Source organism: Hyaena hyaena, unplaced genomic scaffold, assembly GCF_003009895.1.
Source record: "Hyaena hyaena isolate Hyena2069 unplaced genomic scaffold, ASM300989v1 scaffold_1104, whole genome shotgun sequence".
Taxonomy (NCBI): Eukaryota; Metazoa; Chordata; class Mammalia; order Carnivora; family Hyaenidae; genus Hyaena; species Hyaena hyaena.
Window position 1 is genome coordinate 17,641 of NW_024081738.1, and position 12,598 is coordinate 30,238.

At 37.9% G+C, this 12,598-nt stretch overlaps 1 protein-coding gene across 1 annotated transcript in view; it reads left to right on the forward strand.

Annotated features, from left to right (window-relative positions):
- The first annotated feature begins 10,996 nt into the window (after nt 1-10,996).
- The window catches only part of MSRA (methionine sulfoxide reductase A), a 107,906-nt gene continuing 106,304 nt past the window's right edge, over nt 10,997-12,598 (forward strand). The window contains exon 1 of the mRNA XM_039222339.1: nt 10,997-11,136. Within this exon, the coding sequence (XP_039078270.1) occupies nt 11,032-11,136 (105 nt within the window). The 5' untranslated portion in view covers nt 10,997-11,031. The remainder of the gene's footprint in view (nt 11,137-12,598) is intronic.

The window sequence follows — 12,598 nt, forward strand, 5'->3', positions numbered from 1 at the left end:
TTAAAAAAAAAAAAACTGTACTTGTTATGTTTAAAAAGCTAGAGGAAAGTTTGAACATGTTACATAGAAGGATGGAAGATATAGAAAAAGACCTAACCCAATTTTAAGAGATGAAAATTCTAAGGTCTGAGATGAAAAGAATTTGAATGTCCAAAAAATTCCAAATTTGATAAAACCACAGATCTATAACAAATTAAATAAACATCAAACACACAAAAAGTGAAGAAAATGACATCATGACACATGATAATCAAATCATTAAAATCCCTGATAAAGAGAAAATCTTAGAAGTAGCCACAAAACAAAGATTAATTTCATGCAGGGCAACAATGATACAGAAGACAGCATATTTCTCATCAAGAACAATGACAGCCAAGAGTCAGTGGAGCAATATCTTTAAGTACTGAAAGGAAAAAAGAACTGTCACCCTAGAATTCTTTGCCTGCTGAAAATACCTTTCAAATGTGTTTCACATGTATAGAAGTTGAATGAATTCATCACTAGCAGACCTGAGCTAGAAGAAAATATGCTTGGAAGTCCTTTAAGCAGAAAGCAAGTGATACCAGCTACAAATACATATCTATACAAAGGAATAAAGAGTACTAGCAATGTTAACTACATTTTAACTAAGCATAAAGACTTTTAAATATTGAAATCTCTCTAAGAGACAATCCACTGTTTACAGCCAAGATAGTAAGTGTATTTTGAGTGTGGTAAAATATGTAGAAGTTCAATACTTTTCAAACACAGCACAAAGTCTGGAAGGGGAGACTGTAAAGTGGAGAAAGGATAATCTTTTCCATAATGGTGCTGGAACAATTGTATATCCTTCCACATAAAAGCAACAACAAAAGAACACAATAGCAATAACAGCAAGGAAAGTAAAACGACTCTGACCTGTACCTCATGCCACATACAAAACACAAAATGAATCAGAGCTCTAAATTTAAAGCCCAAAATGATAACGCTTCTTAAGGGGAAATATAGGAGAAAATCTTTGTGACTTGGGTTAAGTAAAGATTTTTAGATATAACACCAAAAATGTGACGCATAGAAGAAAATATTGATAATTTAGACTTCATCAAAATTGACTTGTGCTCTTGGAAAGTCACTAAGAGAATGAAAGACAAACCACAGACTGGGAGAAAGCAGTTTCCAGTTACATATCTGAGAAGACCCTTGTAACTAGAATATATTAAAAACTCTCAAAATTCAACTATATGAAAACAAACAATTTAAAAATGCATGAAATATTTGAACACTTTATCAGAGAAGATGTACAAATGGCAAATCATCACATGAAAAAGGCTCAACGTCATTAGGCATCAAGAAATTCAAATTAAAACCACAATAAGATACTACTACACATGTATCAGAATGGCTAAGATTAAAAGGACTGACTGTACCAAGTGTTTGTGTGAATATAAGACAACTGGAGTTTTCTTACCTTGCTGGCAAGTAATGTAAAATATTACCACCACTTTGAAAAAAGCTTGGCAGTCTTAAATGAAACAAAAATATACCAGCCATTCCACTCCCAGGTATTTATCCAGAAAAAAATGAAGTATATGTGCATACAAAGACTTGCGCATGAGTATTTATACTGGCTTTATTTTAAAAGCCCAAGGCTGGAAAGAACCAAAATGTCCACCAATTTGAATAAACAAATTGTGGGATATCCAATTAATGGAATACTCCTCAACAATTAAAGGAAGGACTTGTTGAACTTGTAACAACATGGTTGAGATACCAAAGAATAGTACATGCTATGTTATTCCAGTTATATAAAATTCTAGAAAATGGAAATGAATCTATAATGATAGAATGTAGATCATTCTAAAGCTTGCCTAAGGCTTTGGGGGAGGGACTGGGAGCGGTGAGAAGGAAAGATTTAAAATGGGGTGTGAAGGGGTGCCTGAGTGGCTCAGCTGAGTGAGCATCCAACTCTTTATTTTGGCTCAGGTCATTATCTTGCGCGGTTTGTGAATTCAAGCTCTGCATCTGGTTCTGTGCTGACAGTACAGAGTCTGTTTGGGATTCTCTGTCTCTCTTTCTTTCTCTCTGCCCCTCCCCTGCACTCGCTCGCTCTCTCTCTCTCTTTCTCTCTCTCAAAATAAATAAACATTTAAAAAATAAAAAATAAAGGACATGAAAAATATTTGGAGGGATTCATGATCTTGATTGTGGTTACGGTTTCATGGTGTGTATACATGTCAAAACTGATCAAATTGTACACTTTAAACATATACCATTTATTGTATGTCTATTTTACCTGAGTAAAACTGGTTTTAAAAGGATCTAACCCAAATCTTTGATTGTATAGATGATGAATTGAGGCCAGAGTGGTTAAGAGGCCTGGATTCTAGATGGATCTCTTTTCATTCTTAATGAGCACATCTTGCTTCTCTGCATGATTATTTGTTTGATGATTCATTCTAGAAATTTCCTGAAAACTGAGATCAGGTTCATTGTTCTGTACATGAGTCCCTAGCAAGATTCCTGGATTGAGGTAGATTCTTAGCAACTCTTCACAGATTTAGGAATTTAAATCTTAAATAGTATGTTGAAAATATGTCCTGCTTGAATTTCTGCATTAGGAGTCATGAGGGGATGGAGGAGTGATGTTTACTAAGGTCCTCTATAAGATACCTAACAACATTGTGTGGTATATATCATCATCCCCATTTTTCCAAATGAGGATGCTGAAATGTGGACGGGTTTAATGACTTAGCTGAGGTTACACAGTTAGTAAATAGCAGAGCTGGGATTAGAATTCAGAACTGTCTCATGACAAAACCTGATTTCCATGCTTTATAAAGCAGACTATAGGTCATGATCCATTTTTTCCCTAGCAACAGAATATGGATTCATATCCTAGAATATGGATTCATCCTAGTGGAAGTCACCCTATCTATGCAACCAATGACAGTCCTCTGAAGAGATTGCTCCTTTGAAGTTCCCTAACACAATTAGTAATTGTAGGCCCTTATAAATGTGTCTTTCTTCACTCTGATATTCACTATCAGCTGGTGAGTCCTGGAATTTCTTGAAGTAATCACTTTGCAACAAGTCATAGTGTGAATTTCCCTTTAAAATTCCCATGTTCAATCATATTTCTCATCTTTCCAGCTAGAGGGTATAAAACAGCACTGGTACCCAAAAATGAACTAAAGTTTTAGAAGACCCACTGAGCAGATGAGAACTTCCATCTTTTTTGCTTCATTATAGGTTAAGTATTTCTCTGTTTTCCAGTGCTTTCTGTGGCTCTGCTGAGAGAGAGAGAGAGAGAGAGAGAGAGAGAGAGGTCTTAACACAGTATCAGGATGGTTTGTCCCTTTCAAATCTTATTTGAAGAAGGTAGTTGGGGAAATCTCAAGTAGTTGGTAGATGCCAAGAGGTCAGTCTTCTTCAAGAATGCCCCAAAGCCCAGTCCTCATTACTTAGTTTAGAGAGTGTTATGGGAGAATGTTCAGCACAAGATGATGTTTCTCAGCCAGCTATTTTCATTTCACCCACTACAGCAAGTCCATTGCTTGCTTTCCTGGGACATGAAAATAGCCAAATAGTGTCAGTAATTTATCTTCTTAGTTTTTCCAAAGCCAGCATGGTGAACTTTGCAACACCCTGTGAATCTGTATGAAAGAGAGTTTTGGATTTTTGAAGATTATGCTTACCCAGGGTTCTAAAGAACTCTGTGGCTTCCCTCAGACTGATCTTTCCATACATATTTGGTCCCCAGTGTGTCCTGTCAAGATATCTATGCAGCCTCATGCTCAACTAACGAGCTTCATTTCCTTCCAAACCCTTTGGCAGAACCCAGCCCTGTCTCTTCACAGTCCTGATCGCATACCAAGCTTGTTCTTACTTCTGAACCTTAAGTGGTGATGCTCCTTTCCTGATGCAACACCTACATGGCACTGTGTTCCATTGTCTTCGATTGTTTTGCTGTAACTTCTTGTACAGCAATTTTGGTATTTGTTGGATCTAGTTTTAAATCCTAAAACGGCCATTTACCAGCTCTGTGACATCAGGCAGGTCAGTAGTGTCTCTGACTCATAGCTTACTTTGTGTCTGAGAGGGTTAAGAATACCAACTAAACAGGGCTAATGTGAAGATTAAGGACAGCTGTATGCAATATGAGGAGGAATGTTGGTAAAAACTCAGTTCAGTGAAGTATAGGGTCAAGCTCATAACCGTTCCTTTCTTGCTTTTCCCTCTCTCCCTTTTCCAGATTATTTCTTGGAATCAAGGCTAGTAATTTAATTCTTCTGTGACCTTGATAGTGCTGAGTACACAGTTGGTACTATGTGAATACTTGATGCTGGAGAGAATGTATTTGTTTGCAGAGGAAGGAAAAGCAAGTAGAGATTCTCTGTCTCTCAGTGACATTTTTCTGTCCTTTCTTACAATGCAATTTTGGTTACTTCTGCCCTCTTGATAACAACAGCCTTTATAAAGGCTGTTTAGAACAGGTTGTAACAGTCAAATATGTCATTTATTGTCTGATACACTGGGTTGGACTACTACTTTCCAGTAGCTCCTAATTGCTGATTTTCTCATGTGGGCTTCTAGCTCAATAGTAAAGTATTCATCCTTCTTGAAAAGATATGCCCTAGGACTTTGATAAAAATCCTTACCATGCCGCAGCTGCTTTTGCAAATTGTACTGGCTCCTTCCAAGTCTTTGAAGACAGCATGCTGTTTCATAATCCTTACCTTTGTCCTTCCACTGTCTGGAGAATGTCTGTCACCCCTCATGCCCATCTACTGCTCTTTCAAGACAAAGTCACTTCCTCTATACAGACTTTCAGGACTTAGGCCTTTCCCATATTGATCAGCTGCGCTTAGCCTCTACCTTCTCTGAATCCCTGTATTTTTCTAATCTACACAGATTTTCCCCAAAGCACCTTGTTTGGTGTCACCAAATGTTTGTGTCACCTCCAAATCCGTATATTGAAATCTAATTCCCAGTGTATTCTCCAGTGTGAGGGTAGAGCCCTCGTGAACAGAATCAGTGTCCTTTTAAGAAGAGGCTAGAGAGCTGGTACTCCCTCTCTCTCTCTCCCTCCCTCCCTCTCTTTCTCTCTCTCTCTCTCTCTCTCTCTCTCTCTCTCTCTCTCCCTCTCCCTCTCCCTCCCTTCCCCTCTCTTTCTCTCTGCCATGTAAAGATAATGCAAGAAGACAGCTGTTTGCAATCAGAAAGAAGGCTGTCCCCAGGCACTGAATCAGCCAGTACCTTGATCTAGGACTTCCAGCCTCCAAAACTGTAATAAATAATGTTTTGTTGTTGCTAAGTCACCCAGTGTGTGGTATTGTGTTTTACCAGCCTGAACCGACTAAGACACGCCTCTATACTTGATTGTGCTTACTGGTTTCCATCTGTTTCCCCTTGCTGTCCTGGGAGTATGACATAGTTGAAAAATAATAATATGTCTTGGGGTACCTGGTGGCTCAGTTGGTTAAGCGTCTTTCTTCAGCTCAGGTCAAGATCTCATGGTCCATGAGTTCGAGTCCCACATCGGGCTCTGTGCTGACAGCTCAGAGCCTGGAGCCTGCTTCTAATTCTGTGTCTCCCTCTCTCTGCTCCCCCTTTTCCTCCTCCTCCTCCTGTTCCTTTTTCTTCTTCTTCTCTTTTCTTTCTCTCTCACTCTCTCTCAAAAATAAACATTAAAAAAAATTTTTTTTTAAAAAAATGTGTCTGATTTCTGAATCTCAGTACCTAGTACCTTGCCTGAGACAGGACAAAATGGATGGATAGGTGGAAGGCAGGAAAGCAGGCAGTCAGAAAGAAGGGCCTTTTAACTTTTTTTCCAATGAGTTGTATTGTTTCTTTCTAACACTCTGCAGATTCATCCCTCTTTCCAGTACCCCAGTGGCTGTAAGCTCAGGAAATACAAGATAATACCAAAAGGCCTGATTTTTTCCAAATTGAATTTCCAAAAATTTTCAGAGATCAGAAGTGATTTCTCACTCTCAGGAGTGAGACATTGCTTTGGAAAGCTCTTCATGGGTAGGGGCAGGTATAGGAGAATTCACTCAAAGAGTTTTTCCCTTTTTTGGGTTTGTTTTACATTGAAATTAACAGAGTCAAAATTTTCATTAGAAAGATGCTTCTGCTAAAAAATGTGACAAAGAGTTAAAAGCTAGCACATTTCTTCTCAAATACAAATGGCTTTTGCTTCTCTCTTTGGATTTTTCTGTGACTTTTACTGCATGGGTATCTGAGGGAAGAATATTATTTAATGCTTTTCAGGTCATGAAAGGGGTTTTGCCTAGAGTATCTTGTGTGACATCATTTGTTATTTTTATTTCAAACAAGTAATTCTGACACATTTCAAGATTCTTAAAAGTTGTAAAAATAAAAGTGCTTGTCACCTACATATTTTTTATAGTCAACTAAGTGTTTTTCAGGTTTCATCTCATTTACTCCTCACAATAAACCTATAGTTTAGGTCCTCATAATCCTTATTTTACACATGAGGTTTTGAGCTCAGTAAGATTAGGTAATTTACATAAAGCATGTCAGTGGCAGAGTCAGACTTAAAAAACAAGGTCTTGTAGCTCTGAGTCCTAGGCCTCTTATGAGAGATTTAGTGAACAGGTTTTCCTTACATGTGAATTACTGTTTTTTGTTCCTAACATAAACCAATGGAGGTTGAAAGAAATGAAAAGTTTAATGATGCTAAACATCTGTAAATGCAATATATTAAAGATAATGAGAACAGAAAATCCATGGTTCTACAGGTTTTTCTAGTTGTTAAGCATCAAATCATATTTCCCAGTGAACTATATCTCTTTCCAAATTTTAAGCTCCTATCCTTTTAATAAGCGTCTTCATCAGTGAACTCAAAGGTATATGCATTGGAGTTAACCAAACACACATACAAGGATGTGGATATGTGTGCTTTCAGATATTAATATCTCCTCAGGGTGAATTTTGATGGGAAAAATTCAATCAAATTAACACTGTTGTTCATGAGTATACCAGAGGGTTAATGCCTTATCCAGTAACACTAAAAATTCAAGTATCTGAATAAAAGCTTTGATGTTTTTCTCTATCCCCTACTGTATTGCTTTAGCACTTTCTTGTCTTCCTTCCTAACCAGTCAGGGGTTTAGCCAGAGTGACTGGGAGGAGAGTGTGTATTGGTTATGACATGAGGAGCTGTCAGTTTTGTTAGGATATCCAAGAAGAGTTGGGATTAGAAGGTCAGGGCTGTAAATTCAATCTGTAAGACTTGAAGATGGCAGCTGTAACAGTGTGAATAATTCCCATCTTTCCGATGGATGAATCAATTTGTGTTAGTGCAGAGGGGAAAGGTGAGAGGGAGTCTGGAGCAGAGCTGTGGATAATACCCACTATGTTACTCTTCTTTATAGCTGTCTGGGGTGAGTTGGGGACAGCCCAAATCTGCACAGAGAAGACAAGGACAACACTGACAGGAGCCCTATTGGTATTATAGTATTATAATTAGCAGATGATCAAGTTAGAATTTAATTCAAGGGATCATGGCTTCAGGGAAGGGTTTATAAATCCCTATCCCAGATTATAGTAGTAGTATAACCAATAATTACATAAAGAATCCATGGATTGTTTTTTACAGAAATGCAATACCTTACATACTTGCCTAGAAATGACAGTCATGTACATCTTTTCTGCTCAACCACACAATTTTGTGGAATCTTCCAGATGTCTCTACCCCATGGGTGTCATGTCAGTACAAGAGAAGCTCTAAGTGTGGATGTAAATCTGAAGGTTTCATTGTGCACTCTTCTATCAGACTATCTGTGAAAATATGATCAGTGGAAGAGACCGCTGCTACACAGCTTCCTTGGAATAATTCTTAATTATTCCCATCTTGTTTGCTAAAAAGCCAGTGTTTATTCATAAGCAACAATTTCTCATAATTCTATCATAATTCAAGGATCTTCATGAAATACAGAGATATTTATTGTCTTCAATGTATGAGGCATATGGAATCTTAGCAAATTTTATTGAAAAAAATATATAAATCACACCTGCATATCCTCTTTTACTCACATATTAGTTTATCTTCCAGAAAGGGAGCTTGAATTGATTTAAACAACTCCACATGGAGACCTTACAGTTCTGCATCTTGTGCTGAATGGAGATGGGTCAGACATACAGCAGTCTTTTTTTTTCATGGAGAATATTTCAGAGGGAACAATAATGCTGCCATCACGTCACCATGCACAAAAGTCATGCAAGAAAAGCCTTACTTATAAGTGAAAGAAGGAGCATTGAAGAAGGCAAAGAAAAAAAAATATTGCCACAGTGCCATTCTGGAATGTATATTTATCCAATCTCTTAAATTATACTAGAATGTGAGCCCTGTGGAGGTGAGGTTTGCTTTTATTCATTGCTATATCCTCAGCACCTGGAAAAGTATTTGGCACATATTAGGTGCTTAATAAATAACACTGAACAATATCTATATAGTATATGCTATAAGTAATATTTATACCATAATAATACTTATATATTATATACTATAATAATCATACTATGATACTTAAGTGAATATATAACTTCTACAGAAACAAAATAGGTATTCTAATTTGGTATTACACAGTGGTTATTAGAGGCACGAGCTAGTTTACTTTATTAAATTAATGTTTTGATTTCATTGGTATTGGCTCTTTAAGCCACTAATTAATTCCTGGTCCCCATGTGGCCTATGTGAATCAAGGTGAGGATGGGACTCTGAAGGTGAGGGAATGGAATTTCTAGGAGGTCAGCCAAGCTAGGGTGTGAACAAATAGGTGCTGGAAATATCCACCCATGCACAGGTACACATGTTACACACCGTAGACAGCCATAGGCTTGACCCTAAATCTTGTAGGTTTGTTATTATTTAGGCCTCTATTTTTAGCTTGCAGTTTTGATCATGAATTCTAGCTTGTTAATTCATTTACTGCCGTGGTGAACCTTTGGTATCCAGCTACTGCACTTCCCTCTACTAATCAAATATATTAGCTCATTGGCAGCTTTTTCCTAGAACTCTTAAGAAACATTATTTTATTTACGTTTGAATTTACATTTTCATTTACAAAGTAAAAAGCACTTTGATTAATTGATTTGGACTCCAGTATTGATTGCAGGGCTTTGGGTCACAAGATATAAACTCATATATTCTTCATGCAACAAATATTGATGGAAGTATATATATCCATCAGTCTAATGTTCTACCAGGTTCTATGTCTATAAAGCTCTGCCCTCTGGAATGTTCACAGATGAGGAAGAGGGACAACCACATAATAACAATGTGGTATGATAAAAACCTCTAAAAGAGAGACCTGCCCAAAGGAGTCAGTGATGGTCACAGCTGTAAGGAGCACTCAGGGAAACTTCTGTGGAGTAAAGATGCTTGAACTAAGTCTTGAAGGTTGGATAGTTCAGTGAAAAGTGTGTGCCTCCTGGGAGAATTCAGGGAGGCAGGGGTGGAGGAAGCATTGTACACTACATACCTCAGAAATGGCAGATTCAGGTTTTCCTCACCACATTATTGGAATTAAAAAAATGTTGCTGATGGGTTATACAAAACTTTGAAAATATTTGAGCAAATTCTAAACTCTTGCACCACCCATGAACAGATTAGAAATGCAGAATCTCACTCAGGCTCACCCTAGACCTACTGAACCAGAATCTGCATTTTAACAATATCCCCAGGTAATTCACGTATACTTAACACCTGAAAGTACAAAGCCAAACCCGTTCTTTTTGGAAGATTGAACCTTCTGTCAGAGGAGTTTTGGGGCACTTTAGAAACTAAAACTGATTCTTGAATGATACAGTAAACGTGTGTGAAGTTCATGTTGACAACAGCATAGAAATCTATAGGAGATCTATAGTAAGCCTGTGGCTGTTTAACTTTCAGAATTAAATTATTCAGTTAGAAATTGGTCACTATCTACACTTCAACTGCTGCGAAGGGGCGGAAAATGGGCTAGGCCAGCTTTAAGGCTCAGGTTTTCCTTTGATTGGGTGGATGACCTTAGGCAAGCTCTTCAAGCTCACGGAGCCTCAGTTATTTCATCATTTATAGGCATCTCCTTATTTGCCAAGTGAGGGACCATGGTACCTGCCACACAGGTGTCTCACTAGGATCCAAGAAATAATGTGTGGCATAGGAAATGACCTATGATCTAAGACCTACAATAAATTTAGCTAAGTTTAAACATATGTGTTATAATTAAAATAAGCAAAGGAAAACAGATGTATTTCATGCTTGTTTAAGGAGAGTGGTGTCAAGAGGAAATTGAAACAAGCACTTAATATGTGCACCCTTGTGTTATTACAGTGTTATTTATAATATCAAAGATAATGGAAGCAATGTTAAGTGTTAATTGATGGATAAATGGAAAAATAATGTTATATATATCTGTGTGTGTGTGTGTGTGTGTGAGGGTGTGTGTGATGGAATATTACTCAGCCATAAAACAGAATGAGATCTTGCCATCTGTGACAACAGGAATGGGTCTAGAGGATATTATGCTAAGTAAAGTAAGTAAAACAGAGAAAAGACAAATACCATATGATTTACATATTTGTGGAATCTAAAAAACAAAACAAAGGAACAAACAAACAAAATGCAGAAACAGGCCCATAAATACAGAGAACAAACTGATAGTTGCCAGAGGGGAGGGGTTGTTGGAGATGGGTAAAAAGTGGTGAAGAGATACAAGCTCCCAGTTATGGAATGAATAAGCCACAGGTGTGAAAGGTACAGCATAGGGAATATAGTTAAAGGTGTTGTAATAGCGTTGTATGATGACAGATGGTAGGTACACTTGTGGTGAGCATAAGGTTAAGACTTTGTCAAATCACTAAGCTGTATACCTGAAACCAATGTAACATTGTGTGTCAACCATACTTCAATTACAAAACACACACACACACACACACACACAGAAAAACAAGCACTTAGTACGTGAATCATAGAAAACTTGTGACACTGGCCTTGTTGCTCAGTCTACTCTAGTAATCCTTTCTGCTCTCCACTTTCCCAGGCATGCGCCAAGGCAATGACCATGGTTCTCAGTACCGCTCAGCCATCTATCCAACCTCTACCAAGCATCTGGAGGCGGCCCTGAAGTCCAAAGAAGACTACCAGAAGGTAAGGACTCTTCTTCCTCCTAGCCGCCCACTGTTGGCCTCCACCAGGTCAGACCCCACCTGTAGAGGGAGAGTCTGGTTGCTTTCATGTGGCACTGTTCCTTTACACAGTTTTTGGAAATGTCTCTCAGCTTCTGCTCTATAAATGTGCTAAATCATATTTTAAGAGTAGTCCCTTGTGCATTTCTCATAAAATCAACTCATCCAGATGAATATGTATCTTCTTTTCAATCTCTCTCTGCCTCTACTCTTGCTGGATCTCATTTTTTCTTTCTTCTCTCTATAATTATTTGTTCAGACTGCTGTAACAAAGTATCACAAACTAGGTGTTTTAAACAACAGAAATGTGTCTCATGGTTCTAGAGGCTGGAAGTCTAAAATCAAGGTGCTGGCTCTGCTGACTCGGGGTTCCTACTGAGGCTTGCCACAGAAGGCTTTGCCCTAGGCCACTTTCCTTGGCCTATATTTAGCTGTCTTCTCCCTGTATCTTTTTTATGTTGTCTGTCTTCTGTCATATCTGTTTGTGTGTCCAAATTGCCCCTTGTTATGACAATTCCACTCATAGTGAATTATGGTCCACCGAATGCCCACATTTTGACTTGATTACCTCTGTAAAGACACTATTTCTAAATAAGCTCACATTCTGAGATACTGGGGGTTGGGATTTCATCTTTTCTGGAGAACATGGTTCAATCCAGAATACTCATTCTTTCTTACTAGTAACAGTAGATTAAATCAAAATAAAAACACTTCTCAGAAATATAGATACTATCATGAAATAATTATTTTTACTACTAATTTGTATAAAATTTAAAAATCTCCAATAGAGCTTTGGTTCTTTTAAAACTAACTTGAGTTACTTTAATTTTTAGAACTTTGTGATATTGTTTACATTTTAATTGTTGTTATATTTTCTGATTCAGATTTATGCTTAACAATAGGGCCAGTTGCTACTGTAATGCTATTTTAGAATTATGTAAAAAGTCTAATATGTAACAGTTCCCAGCAATCTGTGGGATCTCCATCTAACCCCCATGGTGGCAAAGGTGGCAGGGAGGAGGAGAGAGAGAGACAAGAGTGTATCTACTGATTAAAAAAAGTAGCAGGACATGAAGTTCATGGTCAGTTCAACTCTGAAGAGCAGAGAAGGCTAAAGGAGATGCTGATAGGGCCTCATTTATTTTCAGCATACCCCCTCCCGCCAGGGCTCTGACATCTGCTTGGGTGATAACAGTAAGCAGCCTCTGGGATGGCTCTCAGTGGTCTCTGCCCTTGTGTAAGCCTCTCTCCTTGAGTATGGTCTGAATTTAATGACTCACTTCCAATGAATGAAAGAAGTGGTGGGATATTACTTCTGAGATGAGTTTATTAAAAGATCAGGACTTCCATCTTGGAGGCCCTCTCTCATCATCTCTTGGATCACTTGCCCTCAGGGAAATCAGCTGCCGTGTTGTGAGACAGCC